General features: G+C 40.1%; 1 protein-coding gene across 2 annotated transcripts; it reads left to right on the top strand.

The window, feature by feature from the left end:
- Positions 1–1,151: 1,151 nt before the first annotated feature.
- TENT2 (terminal nucleotidyltransferase 2) lies at positions 1,152–26,025 on the top strand. 2 transcript variants are annotated; one of them, XM_063453590.1, is made up of 15 exons: positions 1,152–1,391; positions 3,079–3,147; positions 3,331–3,453; positions 7,514–7,760; positions 10,935–11,049; positions 11,136–11,227; positions 12,504–12,570; positions 13,174–13,240; positions 14,210–14,286; positions 15,429–15,557; positions 17,167–17,210; positions 18,342–18,478; positions 19,396–19,487; positions 23,443–23,522; positions 24,463–26,025. In XM_063453590.1, exons 1-15 carry the CDS (start codon positions 1,288–1,290, stop codon positions 24,541–24,543), a joined length of 1,524 nt encoding a protein of 507 aa, XP_063309660.1. In that variant the 5' UTR covers positions 1,152–1,287; the 3' UTR covers positions 24,544–26,025. The 2 variants fall into 2 exon arrangements, with proteins under 2 accessions (XP_063309660.1, XP_063309661.1); XM_063453591.1 differs by lacking the exon at positions 3,079–3,147.

Raw genomic sequence — 26,025 nt, 5'->3', positions numbered from 1 at the left:
CTGCCTGGAAGCTATAATATTTAGTATTTTAATATTAATTAATTATTTACATGGCTCCCTCTATCTGCCTGGAAGCTATAATATTTATTATTTATATTAATTAATTATTTACATGGCTCCCTCTATCCTGCCTGGAAGCTATAATATTTATTATTTTAATATTAATTAATTATTTACATGGCTCCCTCTATCCTGCCTGGAAGCTTTAATATTTAGTATTTTAATATTAATTAATTATTTACATGGCTCCCTCTATCCTGCCTGGAAGCTATAATATTTATTATTTAATATTAATTAATTATTAGCATGGCTCCCTCTATCTGCCTGGAAGCTATAATATTTAGTATTTTAATATTAATTAATTATTTACATGGCTCCCTCTATCCTGCCTGGAAGCTATAATATTTATTATTTAATATTGATTAATTATTAGCATGGCTCCCTCTATCCTGCCTGGAAGCTATAATATTTATTATTTTAATATTAATTAATTATTAGCATGGCTCCCTCTATCCTGCCTGGAAGCTATAATATTTATTATTTTAATATTAATTAATTATTAACATGGCTCCCTCTATCTGCCTGGAAGCTATAATATTTATTATTTTAATATTTATTATTTATATTATTAATTAATTATAAGCATGGCTCCCTCTATCCTGCCTGGAAGCTATAATATTTATTATTTTAATATTTATTATTTAATATTAATTAATTATTAGCATGGCTCCCTCTATCCTGCCTGGAAGCTATAATATTTATTATTTTAATATTTATTATTTAATATTAATTAATTATTAGCATGGCTCCCTCTATCCTGCCTGGAAGCTTTAATATTTATTATTTTAATATTAATTAATTATTAGCATGGCTCCCTCTATCCTGCCTGGAAGCTATAATATTTATTATTTTAATATTTATTATTTAATATTAATTAATTATTAGCATGGCTCCCTCTATCCTGCCTGGAAGCACTGAGTGCAATGAGGGCTGCACTCCTGGAGGCTGCCGGCAGGTGGCGCTGCTCGGAGTCCCGCTCCGGCTGAGCGCTACAAGTGATGAGCAGGAAGATTTCGGCTGTTCCCATTGGTGGGCGGTGCGTCGCGTGGTTACCATGGCAGCGGCCGATCTTCCCCAGCTCCCCCGGAAGAGCTCGCCGTGGCGTGACGTCATCGCGGCGAGCAGCCAGCTGGTGGCCGCCATTTCCTCCGGTCCGGACGGAGCACCGAGCGAGCGGCGGGAGCCCCGGCCCCTCCAGGCTGATGTGTGTCCCTATCCGCGAGGAGCATGTTCCCTAACTCCCCCGGCCGCCCCCCGCTGCCCCACTCCGGGTACAGCCCCAGCCAGCTGCTGCAGGCCCAGCTCAGCTTCCAGAAACATGTCGGCACCAAGTGAGTGGGAACTACCGCTCCCAGCATGCACCGCCCGCCAGAGCATCATGGGAGTCAGTCTAATGGCAGAGCACCATGGGAGTTAGAGTCTAATGGCAGAGCACCATGGGAGTTAGAGTCCAATGGGAGAGTTTGTGAACTACCATTCCCAGCATGCACCGCCCGCCAGAGCATCATGGGAGTCAGTCTAATGGCAGAGCACCATGGGAGTTAGAGTCTAATGGCAGAGCACCATGGGAGTTAGAGTCCAATGGGAGAGTTTGTGAACTACCATTCCCAGCATGCACCGCCCGCCAGGGCATCATGGGAGTTGTAGTCTAATGGCATGTTGTGTGAACTACCATTCCCAGCATGCACCGCCCGCCAGGGCATCATGGGAGTTGTAGTCTAATGGCATGTTGTGTGAACTACCATTCCCAGCATGCACCGCCCGCCAGGGCATCATGGGAGTTGTAGTCTAATGGCATGTTGTGTGAACTACCATTCCCAGCATGCACCGCCCGCCAGGGCATCATGGGAGTTATAGTCCAATGGGAGAGTGTGTGAACTACCATTCCCAGCATGCACTGCCTGCCACAGCGTCATGGAAGTTGTAGTCCAATGGCAGAGTGGCTGCTAACCATGGGCACTGCAAGCTTTGTGTGGACTACATCTCTCATCATCCTCTGCTGATACGCATGAGGTATGAGGAATGTCCTGCAGATTAGAGGAATGGAGCTGCTGGGGAGCTTCCTACAATATAATGCAAACCTGGACTAATTTGTTCGGAATCTAGGAGCCAGCTAAATAAAGTGAGGAGCAGGTTTTTCAATGACAAAAATGATTCTTAAAGGGACACTATAGTCACCAGAGTGACTTCATATACTTGGTCCTGGCAGCACTGCGGGACGCGCAAGGGAGATGATTGTCTCCCTCTGCGCACTCAGTAAGCCGCCTGCCTGGCTCAGCTCTCCATGAGGGGATTTTAATAGAACTCCCGGGCGCCCACCTGGGCTCCCTCCACTACCTCTCCTGTAATATTATATAACGCCCTGTCCTCTCCTGTAATATAATATGAAGTTTGACTCCCATTAATGACACAGGACATTCTCACTCTTAGCGTAATTAGTTTTTGGTTTTTAACCCTTTATACCTCTTTATCTGCTAGAGGGGGGCTCTAAGGGCACTATAATGTTAGGAATACTGATTTGGAGTTCCTTTAACCCTGTGTATTGGTCTTTTGTAGCTCTTTTATATCGTGTTTCCTTGAGCTTTCTTAATTAGAAAACTTCCAATTATTGTACCCATCCTGGAAAACCCAACATCCTAATTTTGTTATAATATATATGATGTGATGTTTTTTAAGGATTCTCAGTGTACAATTTGATAACTGTTGTGGTGCTTAGTTTGTTATCGAAGTACACAATCAGTGATTGATTTATTTCATTTTGCTAATGAGAATTGTCCAACCTGCTGTAAATGATCTTCTTTTATGGTCTCTTTTAGGCATCTTTTCTTTCTGAGACATGGCTATTGCTTGTATAGCCCAGGCATATATCACTCCTGCTTACAAGCCAAGTCTGTGGATACTGGCTCAGTGAATGTTTTATATACTCCTGTTAGATCATCTTGCCATTGGTCAAGGAGCAATGATACAATGACAGTATTTCAGAAAATAAGAAATGGTTAAATTGTGGTCTTTGCCTAGGTCCAGTGATGATGGAATTAAAGTTTCTGACAGTGTACCTGCAATAAATGGAAGTTGTCCTGCCATTTGGTGAGCAGCGTAACTTAACCCGATATATTTCTATTGTGCACATAATGTTGGTGCTTTCAGGCCACAGGTGCTGGTTTTCCCCACCATCGTTGTTGATCTGTCTCGTCTTTGTCGGGCGTGTAGGTCTGTCCTTGTTAATTTCATGCTTGTTTCATCTCTTCACTAACACCTGAACTTTCTCAGTCTCTCTAGAATGCTCATGAATGGGAACATTTTGCCACCAATGTCACCACAACCATGGTCTTATGGAAATCACAACCCTATGGTCAGTCCTGGCTCTTCATCTTCCACGTTCCAGAACCGGAAGTAAGTTCTTTCTTTTTATTGCGGAGTGTGCTGCCTATTGTGAAATATTTGACTTAAAGTTGATCTGTCACCCTCCTCAAACCACTCATGCTCTTTTAGAGAGAACGTGGAAATTAATCTATACATTGTGCTAGCAGCTTTTCTAGCAAAGGTATAGATTGGGAAACAAAATAAAAGATTGAATACGTTTTTTTTCTCCTACCTGTAATGTAATTCTTCAGCATAGACACTATGCTGATAAATTGATTGACAGGAAGAGAAGGGACCTAGCTTTTCTCTCCACCCGTACCAAATACAGCGCATGCACTGGGTTTACTATGTAAGCTCACTGGCTAGGGAGTATGGAAATGGAGTGACTGACCTCTATCTGTTCAGACGCCAGCATGCTGTCAACAAGCTAGTGTGTTGACGTCCAAAAGGAGGTGTGCACTACGTGAGGAAACGTCCCAAAGCCTGTCCAATCAGTGTCGACAGTAGTAGGTGTGTCGGTGGACTGAAGGTGAGTGATACATCAGTGTAACCTCTGTAAGGTGATCGAGGCTGGCAGATTTCATTTAGGTTTACTAACATGTTGAATACAGTACTTAAAGGGACACTCCAAACCAGTAGAGTACACCAGCTTGCTGAAGTGCTTTGTGTGTGAAGATTGTGTCCCCCTGTCCTATATGTTTTCATATAGGCTGTGTAGATCTCGGTAAACCAATATCGTGTATAGAGTTTCTATTCTCTAGTGTTTAAAATGTGAGTACTCCTACATGGAATCCTCTGCCATATACAGTAAGCTACCTTAGCTTCTAGCACTTAATGGGTTCTCTATGATCATGTTAAGCATGAGTGGTTGGATATTCAGCCTCTGCTTTTCTATTTCATGATCTGCACAGAATGCATTTGTCTGGATGAAGTAAAATTTGGTTCCAAAATGTGTGGATAAATCTTGTCAGCGGATTGCATCCACTCTAAAGTCGCACCTGTATTTTGGATATTTGAGCCTTTTAAAGTCCAGTTCGCTTCTTGTGTTTTCAATGAAGTATTTTGGGATAGGCTGTTCTTCCTGAATTTACCAGTAGTCAGCACACATCCATATGTGCCAGTGTTATCTTACTGAACCACATTAACACAGCGGTGGGCTGCATGAGGTTTAATAGGCAAGGCATTGTGACAAGAATACAAATTAAACTACAGTCCAAATATGTGTACCATTTAACGTGTTCTACTATAGATAAAACTGAATAAGGGAACTTGTAGTGGCATTTATGCCTGGGAGCATTTCGAAATAAAATTTCCCCAAGACCTTGTAGAGAGCTTTTTCAATATTTCCTGTTCCACATCAAGGCTGGAGGCTCTGCAGAATTGCTGATTTGGCAGGATATGGTATGTAGGGCTGTCTCCATGGCATGTAGAGTTGGGTGTGAGCTACGACGCTTGCTGTAAACACCTTTTGCTAAATATGTCCCACAACACACTTTGCGTTCACCCATTTCATTTAGTGTTTATAGTTGCAGTGTACAAAATGCTGTTGGGGTTATGGTACTTGGAGTGTACTTTAAAGATAATTTTTTATAAAATTCTACGTATTATGATGGAGCTTTATATATGCCAATAGCTTCGTTAGACTATACCATACGTTTTACTGGTAAAATGTTCCAAAGCGTCTGGTGTCTCCTTGGAGAGTGTATTTGTGGAGCAAAGCCTGGTCTCTGGTGGAATCTCAGTAGCTTTAGAAAAACATTGCAAAATCCTGAACAAAGCGTCAGAGCTCTGTGGAAACAGTTTCCTCTGTGTAAAACTGACCGATTGTTTGTTTTATTTATTTTTTATTTATTTTACCTATACAGGAGCTAAATACAAAAACCAAACACCGAAATAGGTAATCTAAAACATGAATGAATGCATCTGTATGGAAACTTTCAGCGCCTCCATGCAGAGCGTGACGACACAGAATGTGAGTGAGCACCTCTAGTGGCCATCTGAGTGACTTCTACTAGAGGTGTCGCTAGCAAGCAATGTAAACCCTGCTTTTTCGCAGAAATGGCAGCGTTTACATTGAAAAGCCTGTAGGGACACACTATACATACCAAAACCACTACATTAAAGTATAGTGGGTCTGGTGACTATAGTGAAAGTCTCTAACTTTGAAATCGAGAGGAGAGCAATGGAGAATCGACTATACGTTCAAACAGTACAAATAGACAAACTAGTCTGAGGATGATGGTGCCAATGGTGGATTATAAAGAATGAGACATTGCAGTCACTAGAGTCACAGGCTTCAGAGTCAAGTAATCTGGCAACGGCTGTCTGATGGCTTGTGGGTATGTCTGTGAGGAAAATTTTAAATGACATACTACAGAAATGTGTCAAAAAGACTATATAAATGCTGCTTTGGGGAGGTGGCTTTTTTTTCCCTATTTATTTGAACATTAAAAGGACACTAGGCACTATAACCATTTAATCTCATTGAATTGGATACAGTGCTTGGAGTCCCCGGACGCTGTCTCGTTATTCAATGTTAAACTATTTTTATGCAGTTTAATACCGATTGAGGATCCTTGACAGCCCGGACCCCCACTCGATGTATGACAAAGCGGAGATCACACACTACCTTCTAAAGCCATACCAATGCATACCTGCAATATAAGCTGACACTCACACAATCACTGCTGTCCATTGCTGCTCACGCTAATACTTCCTCATTAGACAAAGCAGCACAGAGGGCATGAGGTAGTGGGACTCTCGTTTAGCATTAACCCCTTAAGGACACATGACGTGTGTGACACGTCATGATTCCATTTTATTCCAGAAGTTTGGTCCTTAAGGGGTTAAAAACTGTTTAACACTGAATGAAAGGAATGGCGCAAAGGTACTACAGACACTATAACTACTTTAGTGAGATGCCGCAATTACAGGGCCTTCAATGTCCTTTTAATATTTTACTTGTAAGCAGACAACCGGAACAATCATGGGGATAAAAATGCCTATTTAAAAAAATAAATAAGAAAAATTAACAATGAAAATCAGTAAAAACGTTACCCTACATTTGAAGGCACTCATTACATAAGATAAAATAGACTGAAATTATTTATTCAAAACACAATCTCCATCTAACTTTACTGTGTGAACTGCTTGGCTGCTTGGGGAGAAACCTTGCAGTTTTAGCGTCCGCCTGGGACCCGTTTAATTGTCTCTGAAAAGCCTTCTGGCTCTGAGATATTTTTACATTCACAATAGAAGGTCGAGAGACCTTATTATTTACAAATCCCTTTAGGACCCGGTTAAGTCAAATCCCTTGTTGCTGTCGTCAGTTCTAACTTGTCAGTGTTTCTGAAAGGGAACAAATGTTTAGGGTTTTCGTAACAGAATCTTGTAATACCTATTTATTCAGAATGACGAGCTTTTGGGAGATTCTCCCTTTCTCAAGTTTAAAGCATGCATCTACAATCTATACTCCGACACGATATTATTTGTGTACAATGGTTATTAGTGTGATATATATTTTACATATTAATTCTAAACACATTATGTTACACACAACTTAAAATGTGACTTATTTTCTGTGCTTGGCATGTTTTATCCTCTCTTTGGACCTACTTGGTTCTAAGTGCAGTATGTTTGACGACTGCCAGTAACAAGCTTATCTGAATACATTTCAAAGACGTGCACAGTGAATACAGGTTCTTTTTTGCCCAGATTACCATTTTTACTTCTACAGATTCTCCATATTGAATCATTATTACGGTAAGCTTTTGGAACCAGTTTTATTTTATTTCTTTTATTAAATAATATTTTTATTCACAGAAATGTTTCAATTTGTGCACTTTTCTTTATTACCTTTTCCAGCTAATATTTCCATTATTTAGTAGTCGTTTGAATAATTGTTTTTAGCAGTTCTAGAATTTGAAAGGTTTGTGTTGAGATCCTGGAAGCGAGTTGCTGTCCCGTTTTCCAGAGCACTTTGTATCATTCCTTCTCTAGAGTCACTGCTTGTTGCTGCTGTATATTTGTTGCTGGGTGGTGGAGCTCCTAATGTCACAGATTGGAAAGAAGGTGTCCATTTTGTTTTTAGGAGGAGAAGCGATGAGGGAAATATTTATGACGTCAAGAGACAGCGTTTTCATACGCCTCCGCAATCTTCGCCTGCAATTCACCAATCCGTGCCTTTAAGAGATGACCTCAGAAGATCTTTCCCAGGGTCTATTGCATTGCCGCTGCTGCAGTCTCCTGCTCCTGAGATCAATGGATGTGCTTCATCTTCCAGAGACTCGTGGCTGTTTGACCATGTTGAGCTTACTTTACCAATTGCTAAGGAGAAGGTAAGTTCTTAAATAGCCTGAAAGCTTTAGTCTAAGCACCATGACCATTCCATGCTGTTGCATTGATTATGGTACCGGTAAGGAGTTGGCACATTATCACTCTCAGCCTGTCCGTGGCATCCAATATGGTCAAACTTGCTAATGCTAATAACATTATTATGAGCTAAACAAACCAGGAAGCTGGCTGACTGCAGCCAGGGAGAGAGGGGTTTAACAAGGTTTATTTATGAATCTGACAATCTCTGATGAAATCTGCACTTTTTGTAAAATTTAAAAAGCGGGATCACACATAAAGCACTGAGCGAGGTTTTTGGAGTGATAAAGTTTAAATTCTCATTAGCAATAAGGAAAGTGGCCAGGCTTGTGGGTGCCTTGGGTATCACCACGTTGGTCAAATCACTCAAATAGGGATGTGCTTTGAGCCTTCTATAATGGCCTTTAATGGTTATGGTGCTCAAACTGCATGACTTCCGTGTAATTCATTTGTGATGGAGGCTTTTGTACAGACCTGTTGCATGTGAAAAGCTGCCTTGATTTGTAGAAGTTGGATTTTTGCTATAACCCTCTATAGATGCCAATTTTTTCTGTATTGAGTGCCATAACAATCCATTGAACACAAAGATTGGGAAACTGAGCGAGAGTTGAATCTGCTGAGCTGCGATCATATGTTAATTTGGAAATCATCTCCTTGATTTTGTCAAAATGTGACTATTGTTGCAACTCATTGGAAAAACAGCCCATGTACATTTTTAATTATAGCCTTCAATATTATGTTTAAAAAAAAATCCAGACCACATTTTTATAGTAAAGAGCCATTAACACTGCTGTAAGAGAAACTACCTTTTGTCCAGTCTCAATAGGTCTGTTGTAAATGACCTGTTTAAATGTCTTTACACTCCGTATTGACCCAGTAACACTAATTATTCAAATATTATTTATTTATAAAATATTTTACCAGGAAAGATACTTTAAGATTTCTCTCGTTTTCAAGTATGTCCTGGGTCCACAAATCATTGCATTGTTACAATTGGGGTACAGTAAAATACAAAAACAATATTAATACACAATATATACAAATTGTAACATAGAACAGGTAGGAAATATATAATCAACCATGACACGTGCATTCTGTTTTGAGAGGGATCTCTTAGAGGACTTTAAGCCTAGGGAAGATTTTAAAGTGTGCGGGAGGTCGTTCCACAATTGCGGTGCTCTGTAGGAGGAGGAGGATTGGGCTGCTTTCTTTTTGTATTGAGGTAGATTAAATAAAGTGCTGGCACCGGATCGGAGGTTATAGGAGGTGGGAACAGTCGGGGAAAGCATTCTGCTCAGGTAGGGTGGGAGTTTCCCAGAAAATCTCTTAAACACAAGGCTGGAAAGATGAAGGGTGCGTCTGGATTCCAGCGACAGCCAGTTTAGCTCTTTTAGCATGTCACAATGGTGGGTCCTGTAATTACATTGTCGCACAAATCGGCAGAACGAGTTATACAATGTATTGAGTTTATTAATGTGGGATTGCGATGCATATAGTCAAACATTTCAGTTCTAGAAATTTGGAACTGCATGTTTACATCAGATCCAGTTACTAATGTGTAATCTAAAGTCATGTTGAGGACATGTTGCAGTTGAAAGGAGCACGTGTTCATAAAACTGTACAGAGGGGAATCGCACATATCGACCTAGATCCACAGACAGAGCTTCAGCGACAACAATGGCACACTTCCTGGAGTAGATAATTCCAAGAAGAGTCCGGGCACACACTGGAACCAAGCAGCCTGCTATAGGAATTCGTAAAAACCCAATGTTTCAATGTCCATAAAGTCCAAATTTAGTCTTTTTGGGTTGTTCCTGTTCTAGGCTGATAGATTCTTTGTGTGCAGTGACTCTTCTTAGAACTGCATATTACAAAGTAAGGCTGGATCCTTCTTTAAATTAAAAAAAATATATACACATTTTCCCTAATTTCCTACCTTGGGTTATTTTTAACTAAAATTACAAACTGTAATCCAATGTGTGAGAAAGTGTGCCCCTAACACTTTAATAATATAAATCCACAGAATATAACGAACTGTCACCTAACCTACACAGTGCATCTGACGTGTGTGGGAGCCTGGAGTGTCCCTTTAATAATATAAACCCACCCAGTATAACTAACTGTAACCTAACCTACACAGTGCACCTAATGTGTGTGGGAGCCTGGAGTGTCCCTTTAATAATATAAACCCACCCAGTATAACTAACTATAACCTAACCTACACTGTGCCTGGAGTGCCCCTTTAATAAAATAAACCCACCCAGTATAACGAACTGTAACCTAGCCTACACAGTGCACCTAACGTGTGTGGGAGCCTGGAGTGTCCCTTTAATAATATAAACCCACCCAGTATAACAAACTGTAACCTAACCTACACAGTGCATCTAACGTGTGTGGGAACCTGGAGTGTCCCTTTAATAATATAAACCCACCCAGTATAACTAACTGTAACCTAACCTACACAGTGCACCTAATGTGTGTGGGAGCCTGGAGTGTCCCTTTAATAATATAAACCCACCCAGTATAACGAACTGTAACCTAGCCTACACAGTGCATCTAACGTGTGTGGGAGCCTGGAGTGTCCCTTTAATAATATAAACCCACCCAGTATAACAAACTGTAACCTAACCTACACAGTGCATCTAACGTGTGTGGGAGCCTGGAGTGTCCCTTTAATAATATAAACCCACCCAGTATAACGAACTGTAACCTAGCCTACACAGTGCATCTAACGTGTGTGGGAGCCTGGAGTGTCCCTTTAATAATATAAACCCACCCAGTATAACTAACTGTAACCTAACCTACACAGTGCATCTAACGTGTGTGGGAGCCTGGAGTGCCCCTTTAATGATATAAACCCACCCAGTATAACAAACTGTAACCTAACCTACACAGTGCATCTAATGTGTGTGGGAGCCTGTAGTTACCCATTTATTTTTGTCTTTGTGTCTATTTATTTTCTCTTGAAAAAGGGACACTGTCTGTTTACACCTTTTTAGCTAAAGAACTAGAAATGCATTTGGTGACCAGCTCTCATTATTAATATTCTTTATTTGAGATTAATTGTGAGAGGGTATGTATATAAATATCTATACACACTCTGAATTTCCGGTTTGATTTATTTTGTGATTGTATTACAGTTGAGCCAGCAGATATTGGACTTGTTCCAAGCATGTCAGCAGCAGATAAGCGACTTGAAGAAGAAAGATGTTTGTCGAGCAGAACTCCAGAGGGAAATTCAGCAAATCTTCCCCCGTAAGTGCTGCTTTCATGGCGTGTGGTTTAATACTGTGTCTGTCTCGTTTGTTCCCTATCCTAATGAACGTTTGCTTTTTGTCCAGAGAGCAGGCTTTACCTAGTGGGCTCTTCCCTGAATGGATTTGGCACAAGGAGCAGTGATGCTGATCTGTGCTTGGTTATGAAAGAGGAGCCGGTAAGTAACGTTACCTACCGCAGCTGCATGAATTATGTTAAAGTAATGGAATGTATTGCACAAAAAAAAAAATCTTTTACATATTTACACCCATGTATATAACAAATATATAATATTGTTTATGAATACGTAACAGAATAGTGTACTTTCGGACCCAAAATAGCAGTTAATTCGGTAAAAATAAATAAATGTTTTGCACTCCTACAATCCAAATTTTGGTGTGGGTGCTTGAAGGAAGGAGTCCTGTTCAACCAGACCACACTGAATATAGGAATGAGCAAAATCTCAGCATGCTAGCAAAGTGAGAGGCAGCGTTTCGACACGTATATTGGTACTCCCAGAGCGCCAGGATTTCATCTTGTATCACCAGACATACTGCTACTTTCTTGTTTTTTCTTCCCACTTTGAGTTTCTAATGTTAAATGAGTATAGCAGTTAGTGCTCTGGAATACAATGAATCTAGTATTGAAATGCTCATTTTTTTTTTTTTTTTATCTCACAATGTCACCATGGTACCACTCAAAGTTGAGGTATAGTTCAAAAGATCTGTCCTGGCAGCCTTGTGCAGAGTATTTGAAGCTGTGAAAATGACTTTTTATGTAATTGTATGCATTGCACCTTTTATACCATGTTTCCTTTCTCTACATCGCGATGTGATGTTTAGTTAATCACTGACAAGGTATGGGTGAGACAAACCTGTAATCTAACTGTAACATCACTCTGTGTCAGTCTCTGGAGCATTAAATGTAATCGGCAGAATTACTGCAAACAGTACAGACTGAAGCTATACCTCATTGAACTTTTAGTATTTCCCTCGCTAACCATGATTTATGCTTTGTCAAAAAATATTGGATTTGTTTCCTTTGTAGAGCTTCAGAGGGGGAATTGTATTTTTCAAGGTCCCTCTGCTGTGCTCCTTCCCCAGTAATTGCTTCTGTAGTGTCTACTAGGATGATAACTTGAGAAACTATAATAGAGAAGTTACACGGTCTCTTTAAACTTACAGGTTTTTGGGTTTTTATAATTATTATTTAAATTCAGGCAATCACATACATTAACAAAATGTGCATCAAAACCTGCCCGTACATACCTGAACCTTTTCAAAATAGAAACAGTCAGGTAAGAATACTAGGGATCAGATGAAGGGTGGCTGGGGGAGGGGATTCATAGTATTAGTATTACTTGAATGCTTGGAGAAGAGGATTAGTATTACTTTAGTGCTTGGAGAAGAGGAAAAATAAAGCTGCTTACTTTGTACAATTTTACATCCCTGCAGGTCAATCAGAAAACCGAAGCAAGGCATATACTCAGCTTACTCCAAAAACACTTCTACACCAGACTTTGTAAGCACTTGTCTCTGGAAAATGATCATGTACATGTTGCGAAATGTGTTCTGCACAAAAGATTTCCTATTTTGGCATCTTTGCAACTCTACCCTGTGCTTTGAGTTAATTTTTAATGTTAATATTACCCATGCTTCTTTCCCTTTTAAGGTTATACATTCTGGGCTCCCCTCAAGAACCCCTGTAATCACAAGAATACTGCAAAAATAGATTTAGTAAAAAAAAAAAAATGGGAGGGAAGTCTGTACCACTAACCCCACAAAATACTTCTAATAAATCTTCTCTTTATATATGCTCATATTTGACTGTGTCAGAGCTTGAAGTATGAGCGAGGTTACAAAAAGCATTGGCCATGGATACAAAATGTCTTTCATATTGTAATGCGTAGTCACTTATTGATAACGATGTAGCTTTAGCTCTGACATCCAAAGTAGTAGTAACAGAGGGAGCATCGTTAGTGTTAATTAAATAAAACTTACTGGAAATAACTTTTCTTTAAGTGAATAATAGAATGATGGATAATGGCTTTTGTGTTTCGGCAGCAGTCTATGTACTATTGAAGGACCATTTCAGGTTTCTATAATCCATTGTTTTGATTCACAGCATATATAGAGAGACCTCAGCTAATCCGAGCTAAAGTGCCAATTGTGAAGTTCAGGGATAAAGTCAGGTAAACTTGTAATTGTATTTATTCTATGATTATTTTTTTCTGCTCTGTGTGTCTGTTTGTAATATTCTTATGTTAGAGAATCCTGATGTAACGCTGGTCAATGCGTTTGTGACGGTCTGCCAAGGTACCACCGCCACGGATACCCTTTTTCCAATAGAACCAGCACATAATTCTCACAGGCACAATATCACTGATGTTGCATATCCAAAATTCACCCAGATTCGTTCAGTAGTTTGGATCGCCATTGCAGGAAAATTCTGACCGGACTGCCACTAAGGTTCAAGCCCAAAATAGTTCCAGGGAAATTGTGGCAAGAGCCGGTCTCCGTTTGTGGGGTTTTGTACGAAAACCGCATAAGGTAGACAGAATGCTGTTCGTGTAGATGTCATTGAAAGGGAACGGGCAGCAGGTCCATGGTGTTCGGGAGAGTGCCACATTCTAATGGGTATCTGGGGTGGTCTCGGTTCGGAAGCCAAACTAAATAAACAAAATAAAACTCCATACAAATTCAGAAATGCAAAAAGAGTTGAAAGTGAAGGGGATAGTCCTTCACAACGTTTATACTGTGAGCACTTTATACTAAGGTTCATGTAGCTCTGTGTATGTTTATATGCTTGCTCTGCACATTTACACTGTCTTTATGTGTTTCAATATCTGAGTAATAGAAAACATGTTTGTGCAATAATCTTTGCTGTGCTTTTGGTTTATTTTCCTTGGTATTGTACCTTCTAGGGGAACAGGTTTTTCTCATTGAGCACCCAACACCCTAATAAATGCATGCTTCACTTAATTAACCCACATCAGTTGAGAAAATATGTGTGCAAATCTTCTTCTATATGCCTTGTAATGTAGGAGGTCTCAATCTTGGTTTTGGTTTCAATGTTGGGTTGTTGTGGATTCAGTGGTTTTGATTTATGGGATAAGGTTCCATCTATTGGCAGTAATGATAGTCTTTTTCTTCCTTTTTAGTGGTGTGGAGTTTGACTTGAATGTAAACAATGTTGTAGGGATCAGAAATACATTCCTTCTCAGAACCTATGCACACAGTAAGTCCCATGCTTTCTTTTCAATCTTCTCATTGTTTTTTGTTTTCTTCCCATTTGTAGTTTCTCCATGAACTTAGTAATTTTTAGCGAATTTTCTAAAAATGTCTATTTTAGTGATAAACGACGTGTACAAGAATTTATGATATATGGATTATGCATTACATTTAACCCCTCTCTCTCTTATATTGCTATTAACGGTCTCTACCCATACTACACTCATAGCATGCATCTCTATTCTCTACCCACACTACACTCACAGCATACAGCTCTATTCTCTAGCCACACTACACTCGTAGCATACAGCTCTATTCTCTACCCACACTACACTCATAGCATACGGCTCTATTTTCTACCCACGCTACACTCACAGCATACCGCTCTATTCTCTAACCACACTACACTCATGGCATACAGCTCTATTCTCTAACCACACTACACTCATGGCATACAGCTCTATTCTCTACCCACTCATTTCACACCGCTCTATTCTCTACCCACCCTACACTCATGGCATACCGCTCCGTTCTCTCCCCACACTACACTCATGGCATACCGCTCCGTTCTCTCCCCACACTACACTCATGGCATACCGCTCCGTTCTCTCCCCACACTACACTCATGGCATACCGCTCAGTTCTCTACCCACACTACACTCATAGCATACAGCTCTATTCTCTCCCCACACTACACTCATGGCATACAGCTCAGTTCTCTACCCACACTACACTCATAGCATACAGCTCTATTCTCTACCCACACTACACTCATAGCATACAGCTCTGTTCTCTACCCACACTACACTCATGGCATACAGCTCTATTCTCTACCCACACTACACTCATGGCATACAGCTCTATTCTCTAGCCACACTACACTCATGGCATATAGCTCTGTTCTCTACCCACACTACACTCATGGCATACAGCCCCCCCATATAACATACCGTACCCATCCCCTCGTTTAGTATTGTTACGTGAATAAAGAACTTTGCACCTCCATGACACCCATATCATGTCACACGTTCTCTATTATTGTCTATATCTGGTTCCTTATATCTAGGCTGTAGAGGAATTGAGTAATACTGCTTGCCGGACATTTATCTCTGACTTGGTCTATAAATCTCCTGTTCACTCTTTTTACAGTGGAGAACCGTGTCCGGCCTCTAGTACTGGTTGTTAAAAAGTGGGCAAGTCATCATGGGATTAACGATGCCAGTCGCGGGACTCTGAGCAGCTACAGTCTTGTTTTAATGGTTTTGCACTATTTACAAAGTAAGTTCTTCTGGTTACCATCTGCACACTCCACACTTTCCCCAGTCCCTGAGCAGAGGATGGGAGCGATTTTCTGCTTCCTCTGTCTCTTTAACATCCTTCTAAAGATGTGGCTGGAAAGCTAGCAGTGTCTCGGGTCTTGTGGGGGTTGAGCGTGATGTAAAGCTTCTCTTTTCCCTGTGGGCCTGTTACTCACAGCTGCAACAGACTCTGCAGTGGAACAGTCATTGTTGGTGAAGAAAGACACTGTTTCCATGATTAACCATACATAGGTGGCAAAAGGGCTTTGTTGCAAGCCATTGAGAGAACAGAGTGGGCTCGAGTGAGGGGGAAGAAGTCTCTGCAGAGGTTTCTGCTACCTTGTATGGCTGCAAAGTGATACGTGTTTGCAGTAGTATTGACAGCTCTTGGTAATCACATGGATTTTTACATAAACGCAATAAAGGAACATTTACTGATCTGGATTTTAACATTCCCTTCCTTGCCTTCTTCCTGTTTTTATACATTGTGCTCTGATTGGAGTGTGTAACTGTGTACAATATTACCATACAATGCCTTTTCTTGGAAGGGGACCAACTGACAGCACAAAATTAGGGGCTTAAAGTCTGTATTTTTACATTATTTCCATATAGTTTATTCTTACGAAGGGACATAAGTGTTCAATTATAAAGTGGAAGATTACTTTCTCTCTCTTTCTTTCTCTCTCTCGTATCTCTCAGGTCAAAGAAGGAGCACTCACAGTATTTTTTAGTGGAAAGGTGTATTCATAGAAACCGCAAAGAAAATCAACATTTTGATCCTCCTGTCTTCTTTATCAAGATTTAGACCCCAGGAGGCATTTTCACTAAAAAAACCCTGTGAGGGCTCCTTCTTTGACCTGTTATACCTTTGCACTAGGGAGCACCCTGGTTAGTTCTGTTTAGTTTTTTTTGGTGAGAGTGCCGGAGTTGGGACTTGTATACTTTTTATTCATATATTCAATATTTACCTTTTTTATTTTAAAATGTGCCTTTCTAACTGCACTTTTATTTTATGTCGATATATAAACCTCACAATACCCTGTGCCCTCTGCGCTGGCAGAGAAAGATGATGGTTATTTTTTAATTCGGTTCTTTCTCTGCCAGTGCACCGTATATTCCGCGGTCAGTGTATGTGGGGACTTCTCCCATCCTTGACCAATAACTCTGGAAAGGGGACTCTAAGCTCAATACACACTATAGCTTGTTGTAGTGGTTATGGTACTGTGAGTCTGTAGGTGCTGGGAACTGTTTGACACACAGCTCGGTCCTTCTGCAGCCATTTGGATAAAGCTGAAGTTACACGAACACCTCTGTTCCTCGCCGCCCCCCCCCCCCCCCCCTCCCCCCCCAGCTCCATCATCTTGGCTTACAAGGTTTGAATGTATAATGCCAAATTAAATTAAAGTGGAACCAATTGTTTTATGAAACCGGTTTAGATTTACCAGTTGGAAAGGTTCGGCTGTACATTCCCAAATTATTTTTCTTGGACCTAATGTTGATGTGCGTGCCTATGGCAGATTTCTTGTATATTTGGTTCCTCCATTAGTGAGATTCATGTATCTGTCTTTCCTCCCCTTCCTGTTTTACAGCCCAACCTGAACCCATTCTTCCATCTCTTCAAAAAATCTACCCAGTAAGTATTACTACTGTAAAACCCAAGGCATTTAAATGTCCCTTCATTATAAAGTAATACACATATTTTAAATCCTTTCCTACAAAATATATTTTTCATTTAACGGAACACCATGTATATGGAGTGTGTACAGCAGATTTTACATGCAATATATTTTTTCATATACCCCAAAAGAAAACATACTGGAAAAAATACATATGTTATCTTTGGTATATCATGTTAGTAAAATAAATCAAAGTGTTCATTTAACTTCTGATGGGAATGTACCCTAAGTGATGTAATTTTAACTTCATTTGTAATATGTATTATACATTGTATATGGTATTGTGGGTATGTCCTTGGATGTTTCCAGTAGAAATAAACCTTTTCATGCTGCCAATGCCTTGTACATTTTGACCTTTTAATAACGTTTGTCCTCTTCATTGTGCTCGTCTCAATTTCCTATTAAACACAGTGAAGCATCTAAGCTTCTCTGTTTGAGAATATTCCCCATTGAGGGTGCTAGATGGCTAAATTTGGATTGTTCTAACTGTGCCAGTCTCCGTGGATGCCAAGGTCATTCTATGTATATATGCCATGATAATGTGACCCAGTACTAGTTAAAACTAGCGCTTAGACAAGTGAAATGCCCGTGTGACATCAGTATTGGAAGGTTTATATTTCCAGCTCACGAATGAGCCGTTTCAAAACGAACCAGTTTATTTATCATTGGGGTAATTTACGGTATATTCCTCAAACCAGTCTCACTGATACTTTGCTGATGTAACATCTTGGTTATTTACTAGCATAATATCCATTTTATTCGGCTGATCTTCAAAATGATACCAATTTTATGCAGAGTGTGGAAATGTTCACCTTTTCCCCCCCCACCCCCCCTTTACAATATGTTGGATCAGGACCCTCCATTCCTGCTGTAGTGAGTAACTTTTCTGACTTGGCTACTAGGATTGTACTGGAAATTTAAAGCCACTAAGATGGTAATTTTTACAATGTAAATTCGATACAGTGGATGCTGTTTCTGTATTATCTGTGTATAATAAAGCTTCATTGACTGCAAATTGTTGAAAACATCCCTCTAAATGCTTTATTGTGATTCTGTTTTTTTTTTTTTTTTTTTTTGTATCCTGATAGGATTGTTTTAATCCTACTATGCAGTTGCACCTTGTCCATCAAGCTCCTCGCAATGTTCCGCAGTACTTTTCCAAAAATGGAGCATCCCTTGGCGAACTTCTTGTGGGTTTCCTAAAATATTTTGCCATTGAATTTGAGTGAGTAATGAACTAGAAGAACCGTACTACCTCTCCATACAGCACTTCACTAATACAGGGGTTCTAATGCCGCTCCGTTATAGTCATATGATGAGTCACCACTATTTTAAGATGAGCAGTACTTATGGTGGCAGCATTTTGTTATATTTATTTGTATGCAATTATGATGTAGTCTACTACTATTGCACACTTAATGAAAAACATGATATAAGGCTTTTACATGTACTCGCAAATGAAAAAAGCCTGTGATTCGCTTTACGAAGGTGTTTTTAAACTTAACCTGCCATATAAGCGAGATATTGCCTGTATTGGATGCATTAAACTGAATGTCTCATGCATGGTGTCAGTGGTGGTTCACATGCAGATGGTGAATCTGCGCACTTTGGGCATTAAATGTCAGATTACCTTTTTCTCAGATACTTAGCGTAGACATGTTTGTGAATCTGTTTTTAGCCTGCGGTTTGTTGATCAGAGTGACGGTTCTACACATAACCTTTCAGCATTCTCCAGAAATGAAAGCTGGGCACCCATATTCTGTGAGGGGGGGAAAAGTGGTAGAGAGAGAGACCACGACTAAACCAACATCTCAATTTAACTCTAATGTAGTAATTTATTGTGCGTGATTTAGATTTATCTCTGGCAATATGAAGTCTGAGAAAATGTGCCTGTCCCCTAGATTCTAGGAAAACTTGTCACACCATGTTCTAAATTTACCTTGGATTGTTTTAACATGTAAAAATTATCTGTAGACTCCTGTCTACACATCCTGTCCACACATTGTGGCATCATCTGTCCTTGAGCTTTAGGTAATGGTCGTCCATGGTTCAAGGACCACTCCACACCCCAAAAGCACTTCAGTTTACTGTTACTATGGTAATAGAAAAAAATATATATTATTTTTTTTTTTTAAATTTTAGGTGGGGTAAAAGAACTGTTTCTGTACGTGAGGGTAAAGCTATGGCACGGACAGACGGCATTGAATGGAGGAACAAATATATCTGTGTGGAAGGTAAAATACATTCTATATCCATTGTTTTACACAAGTTAACACACATACATGTGATGTGGGCACTCAGCATCATTAATTCCGTTAAATACCGGCATTCTAACTGGTGATCTCACACTCTGTGTCCCTATACCTGCTCTGGATTGTAAGCTTGCTTGGGTCATGCCCTCCTTGCATTCTGTGTCCCTATAACTCCTCTGGATGGTAAGCTTGCTTGGGTCAGGCCCTCCTTGTATTCTGTGTCCCTTTACCTGCTCTGGATTGTAAGCATGCTCTGGTCGGGCCCTCCTTGCATTCTGTGTCCCTATACCTCCTCTGGATTGTAAGCATGCTTGGGTCGGGCCCTCCTTGCATTCTGTGTCCCTATACCTCCTCTGGATGGTAAGCATGCTTGGGTCGTGCCCTCCTTGCATTCTGTGTCCCTATACCTCCTCTGGATTGTAAGCATTCTATTCATGTTAATACATATTCATTTATTTGCTGTCAAACTGTAAAGCTCTGTAGAAAATGCATGCACTATACTAACAGAAATTGCAATAATGGTATTTGGTTGAAGTCTTTCATTCTTGGGGATAATTGTTGGGTACAAGTCTTGGGAATTGTCTGGAATTTAAAGTGAGTTTCACATTTGAGGCAACAGTAGCTGGATTGGAAAAAAGCTTTGAAATTTGAATTTCTTTTTTTTAATTCTTTATTTTTTTGTGCAGTTTATTACATATTATTGACATACGCCACAACAGCGTGTTTGTGGATGCACATACGTTTGACAGTGGCATGAGACATTGCACATTTTTATATAGTTATAACAGGCTTTGGCTAAACAGAGAAATCGTTATATTATAGTAAGGTGATCACCGCTTTATGGTGCTAGGTTGGCATTCTAGTGTGGCATTATGATTTGCAATATAACAATAGCCGGGCAATCAGCACATTTTTTTTTTTATGTTACATGAAGATATCAGGCTTCTAGGCATCATTTTTATGGCATAACATGCTAGGCTAGACATGCGTATAACCAGCTAAGTGCGCTTAAGATTGTAAATGTATTGCACATTTTATAAAACAGTACTAGTAATCACTTATCTATTGTAACACAAGCTTGCGAACTTTAGTACTATGATATTCACTCATGAGTTAGCTGTTGCTAAATTATGCCCTTAAGCTGTTGCCCTTGCTAATTACGCTTAGTATGCAGGTAGAGTCCTGAGGTCATTCGCTTAAAACTATATGACTATTGGAGTATAAGAGCACCCGACACCCCAGCGGCATGCTGCCAGGTACTTGAACCCCAAGGAGGTGAGTTATGCAGGCTTCGCTCCCCCAGTGAGTCCAGAATTGTTTGGTGCTGTGATGTGGAGCTCTCTTCCACCTCTTTCCTCCAGCAGTCTGGTGCCTACTCCCTGCGGTCCGGCTTACTGGTTTCACTGCGTCGTTATGGAGGCGGTGTAGGACAGCTCCTCGGGTTGGAGTTATGGTGTGAAAGTCATCTGGGCAGGTCCGAGGGGTCTGCTGGGTCTGGAGCGATGGGTCAGTGCTTTGCTGGTTAGCAGGTAGTCGCTCCCGCCTTTTTGTCGTGGTATCGCTTGTACAGCTATCACTGAGGCTGTGGGTCAGTTGGCATTGATCCATTTCTGCAGGCGTGCAGTGCTTGCGTGGGATTCTGGAGGGTACCATCCCCTCGGAAGCCAGAGGTGCTCGTGTGAGCCAGCAGGGTCGCTGCGCCGCCATTTTAGGTGCGGTCAGAGTTGTGGTTTGGCGGCTGTCGGGGGCTCAAAAGCTCCGATGTAGCAGGAGCCACAGGGCGTACAGGGTGCAGGCCGGGATCACCCCCACCGGCCCAGAGTGGGGGGGAACAGGGCCCAGGTCGCCCAGCCGAAGGAGCCTGGCTGAGTAGCATTGGGCAGGATAGAGGGCGGCGGCCGTCCGCCTCACTCACGGCCTGAGTAGGCCTCATCCAAAAGGAGCAGTGCGTACCCCACCGGGGGACTAAAACAGCAACTGCAAGCCTCTCCCCGGGTCCAGTGTCTCCATAGGTGCCAGCCCACCGCGGTAGGTCAACGAGGGGAGTTCAACCGATCCATATTGTAGGTTTTTAAGCCAAGATTTGCCGGAGCTGTTGTGAGGTGCGACCGGCTAGCTCGGCGGCCAGGCCCCGCCCCTGAAATTTGAATTTCTAATGGTTCATAAATCTGATAGATTCTTGTACTTGCTCTGCTTTTGGTAATCATTTATACATCTTAGTTTTATTGTATATTTATGTTGAGCATTGCAAATGAAGGATATTACCAATAGACTGATAATAAGAATGTTTCCTAGAGATGTTTCCTAGCAGACAGACACTAAAACCAGCTTCATGGAGAACCAAATACACAAGTAAATATTCTCCAAATAAGGAAATTTGTAAGAGATCTATTAATCCCCATCTCCCTGTGAGGAAGCAGCTGAGTGCCAAGTTCCCCTTTTATTTCTATATATAAAATTTAAATTTCACGTCTCCCACACCAGGCTGACTCACAATCTGAGATAGCTGAAGAGATCACAGACCAGTTAAATACATTATCTGCTAAGGATGTGAACAGGATGGGAACACACATGGAAGGTGGTTACTTAATCCTCTCAGCAGGTGTTTAACCTGGACTTCCAGTAGATTTGCATCATTATCATCACTAAGTTCTGTGTTCTGTGAAACATCTCTCTTTACAGGAAGTGTTTAGGAAGGCGATGTCAGTCACATGCAGGGAGGTGTGACTAGGGCTGAATAAAGTTATTTGACTCCTAAATGGCAGAGAATTGAGCAGTGAGACTGCAGGGGCATGATCTATACCAAAACGACTGTAGGTGAATGAAGCAGTTTGGGTAATTACAGTATCCCTTTAAATATAAGCCATTTGCTCTTTATCACTTTTGGGTGACTGCATGGACTACAGTTTAATCCCACTGCATGTGCTCGCAGTGTAAGCTTACCTGCCAGTGAAACCGTCTGCGTTAACGATTACTCTGTCTGCCTGGAGCCAAGAGGAGAATGTTTATCCCAACCTTAACACCCAACTTAATATCTTTAATGGCCGGGAAACCTCAGTTACCGGTCACCACTTCCATAAATCTATCTATTTACTGAAATGTAATTTGCACGTTTCCCTGTCACCTCCATCCACGTGGCCCTTTTCTGTTCTATCTCCCTATATGAACGTGCAGTCTGGCTTCTTGCTGATGTATTCTAAAAGTGAGGAACCTGCTGCTTCTCATGGTTCCTTTCTGTTCCGCTTGCAGCCAAGTTCATTTATTATAGTGTTCGCTACGTTTCTACATATTGTTTGTGTGTTTATACTGTAAACACAATAGGTGATTTAATTTATTCAAAGCCAGTCTATAAATACTTCCATTAGTCCCTGGCCTTATCTTATAGCTAGGATAGCCTTATGCCTATCCCACGCATGCTTAAACTCCTTTACTGTGTTAACCTCTACCACTTCAGCTGGAAGGCTATTCCATGCATCCACTACCCTCTCAGTAAAGTAATACTTCCTGATATTATTTTTAAACCTTTGCCCCTCTAATATAAGACTGTCCTCTTGTTGTGGTAGTTTTTCTTCTTATAAATATAGTTTTGTGTAATTGCGTTCTTGTAAGAGTGTGTTCTAGGCATTTCCTCCTTTCTGATGTTGAATTATTTAACCATATGGGTTTGTTTTAGAATATGCTTTGGCTTCTCATGTTAAACCCCCCACATTCCATCAAATTTCATGCAGTGCATTCTGAAATTGTCACCAGAATCTGAAGCCTGCAAGATCATGTCAGCAGTTTAAAGTGAAACAGATTAGAAAAAATCTTATGTTTACACATTGATGAATTGAAAATTGGACATAGAAAAAAACAAAAACCTCTAATCAGGATATGAGCTATTGATTCCACTTTTGGGAGTACTTGTGGTTAATAAGATGATGGTTTCCCATTCTAGAACCATTTGACAGAACAAACACTGCTCGAGCGGTCCACGAGAAGCAGAAATTTGATCTGATTCAGGAAGAATTTTTGAAGGTGAGTAAACTCAACCAAGACCTGTTGACATGTTAATGATGCATAGATCAAATATGTCAGAGAGCACAAACTAGTCCCCACCCTTCCACTCTGCGCTGCGCATGGAAAGTCCCTAAACAGGATAATGTGTCGTAGAAGCAAGCCAAGGCAGCAAAGGTCACTATCAAAACATGACTTTCACTTCCCATGCCCTCTTGCCTTTCTAAGCATAATGAGACTGAGGCAATGCTGCGACTCTGCTTAATATGTGATTAACATTAATTGAAAAACCCCACTCATATTTAATGCAGATCTGGTAATGGTATTACAGCGTACCCTGGTTTAGGACTTCTTTTACTTTATTCAATTATTCTATTCTGAACACTAATGAGCACTTACACACAAATACTAGCATCTACAAACCTACCCTAAAATACTCATTGTTGGCTGATAGTGGGCACTAAATATGTTGCAATGTGCAGATAATTGGAAGAGCAGGGTTAACAACACTTCTTTAGAACTTGGATACCCCGTTTCAAATCACTGACCTCATCTTCATAGATTGTTAATATTCTGTGTGCACTTTATTTGTTGTTGAATATGTTGACATTATGTAAATGCTAATAATAATAATTGTTCAGCCCCACTCTGATAATCTGAACCACAAATACTAGCACTGTGATACATTTAATTAATGCTATCCACAACATCTTAGTGTTATATTTTTTAACACAGAGGACAATTATTTGCAAACCAAGACCTCAACTTAATACTGTTGGACAACCTTTCCAAATAATTGCATATTATTGGATAAACTATTAAAATGCATTTTTGTTTTTTTGTTTTTTAAATCTGAAAAAAAAAATTATTAAATAATTTGGAAAATGTATCAAACCATATTGAGTTGATGCCTACATGGTAAAAATAGTTATTCTAAAACTAATTGTGTGTCTAATTTTAGGCCTGGGTGAGATTGAGGGACAACCGAGATTTAAACAGCGTGCTACCTGTTCAAAGAATTATCGGGATGCAGAAGAGATAAGTGTCTTAGAACTGGATTCTCCTGGAAAATAGAAATAATATATATCATTTTTTTACATTGCAATATGCTTACACAACTGAAGACTTGATTGGACTCTTCATATTGGGTTGGTTTTTTTTTGTTTTTGTTTTTTTAAACCGCTGCCTCTGATAGTGATAAAATAAGGTCTTTGTTTTAGTAAAAGGATTTCATTTACAATATAGCAGTTTTATTGTATGTCTGGTATGGACCACTGTTTGAAATGCTGGAACCTGAAGTCCTCTTTATTCACAAACCGCAGACCTTTTGTCTGAGTATCCAGATTTATATTTTTTTGTCTTTTTTTTATGCTGAACGTGCTATGAATTTGCACTACACATTGATCAAATGCTACCCCTCTTTTGTCTCGCAATGATAAGTGACATATCTTCCCGTGTATTCTACATGTATGTAAAATGTGATCTAGAAACTGCTTCAACTCCTTAATATGTTTACCTCAGACACTGCTGTGTTCTTAAAGGACAACTGTAACCGCAAACCATTTAAAACTTGCTGAAAGGGTTATTACATTTAAAATAAAGTAGAAGTAAAAAAAAATTTTTTTTTTTTTTTATATGAATTACACATCCCTCCCTTTAATATCTGACTGGATCCTGCGGCCATATACACACACCTTGGGTCAGACAGTGTTTGAAAATGGTTAGTTAGTCTCTATGGTCTTTCCTGCTTCACTCCCTGCACAGAAAGAGAGAAGACCATAGAGACTAACTGTCTGACCCGAGGTGTATGTTTATGGCTGCAGGATCCCATCATATATTAAAGGGAGGGATGAGTTTTCCTCACACTTTCTTTTTACATATACTTTATTTTAGACTTGATAAAAGACAATTATATTTAAAAAAAATAAATAAAAATGTATTTTTGGCGCTGACCGTTGTCTTTTAATTACGGTTTCAGGATTCATTGGATCTTTTTTCCACCGATCCCAGCAGATTTGCTTTACGTTAAACCATAGCCTGAAAGAGCTGTAGGCCGTATGATTTTGTGTGATAATGTGTGATGTGTACGGAAGCTGCTCGCGTTGCCATTGGTTCCACATGGTAATAGAAGGGATATCTTTCTATGCCGCGCTCTCCCCTCCAATAGTGGTAGTATGTGTTATTGCTGCTAAATAAACAATCCCCTCCTCCACACTTTCTATGTAAATATTTTGACATATGTATTCTAATATATGTTTGACCTTTTGAGTGCCAGAGGGATGTAGGTGGCAAATCCAGGATATATTTTTAACTTTTTTGTTTTTCTTTGAAAAACGAGATTTCTCTTTATGTTTACGTTCTGTTTGAGCACAGTGTGAACATTTTGTCATATTTGTTGTTCGAGAATAATCTCTGTTAAAATGACTGCATTTTGCGTTAACATGAGGAGTAAAGTATACTTGTTTTCTTTTTGATTTTGTTTCCCTTTTTGTATTGTTACATGGAATAAAGTTTATGTACAAAA

Source organism: Pelobates fuscus, chromosome 5 (assembly GCF_036172605.1).
Source record: "Pelobates fuscus isolate aPelFus1 chromosome 5, aPelFus1.pri, whole genome shotgun sequence".
NCBI classification, from domain to species: domain Eukaryota; kingdom Metazoa; phylum Chordata; class Amphibia; order Anura; family Pelobatidae; genus Pelobates; species Pelobates fuscus.
This window is presented reverse-complemented; position numbering and strand designations above follow the sequence as displayed.

Bases quoted from the DNA above. Each gene is read 5' to 3' on its own strand.
- TENT2 (XM_063453590.1), top strand. From the start codon at position 1,288: ATGTTCCCTAACTCCCCCGGCCGCCCCCCGCTGCCCCACTCCGGGTAC. The intron at 3,148-3,330 runs GTGAGCAGCGTA...GAACTTTCTCAG, and splicing joins GGAAGTTGTCCTGCCATTTG to TCTCTCTAGAATGCTCATGA. The intron at 13,241-14,209 runs GTAAACTTGTAA...CTTCCTTTTTAG, and splicing joins AAGTTCAGGGATAAAGTCAG to TGGTGTGGAGTTTGACTTGA.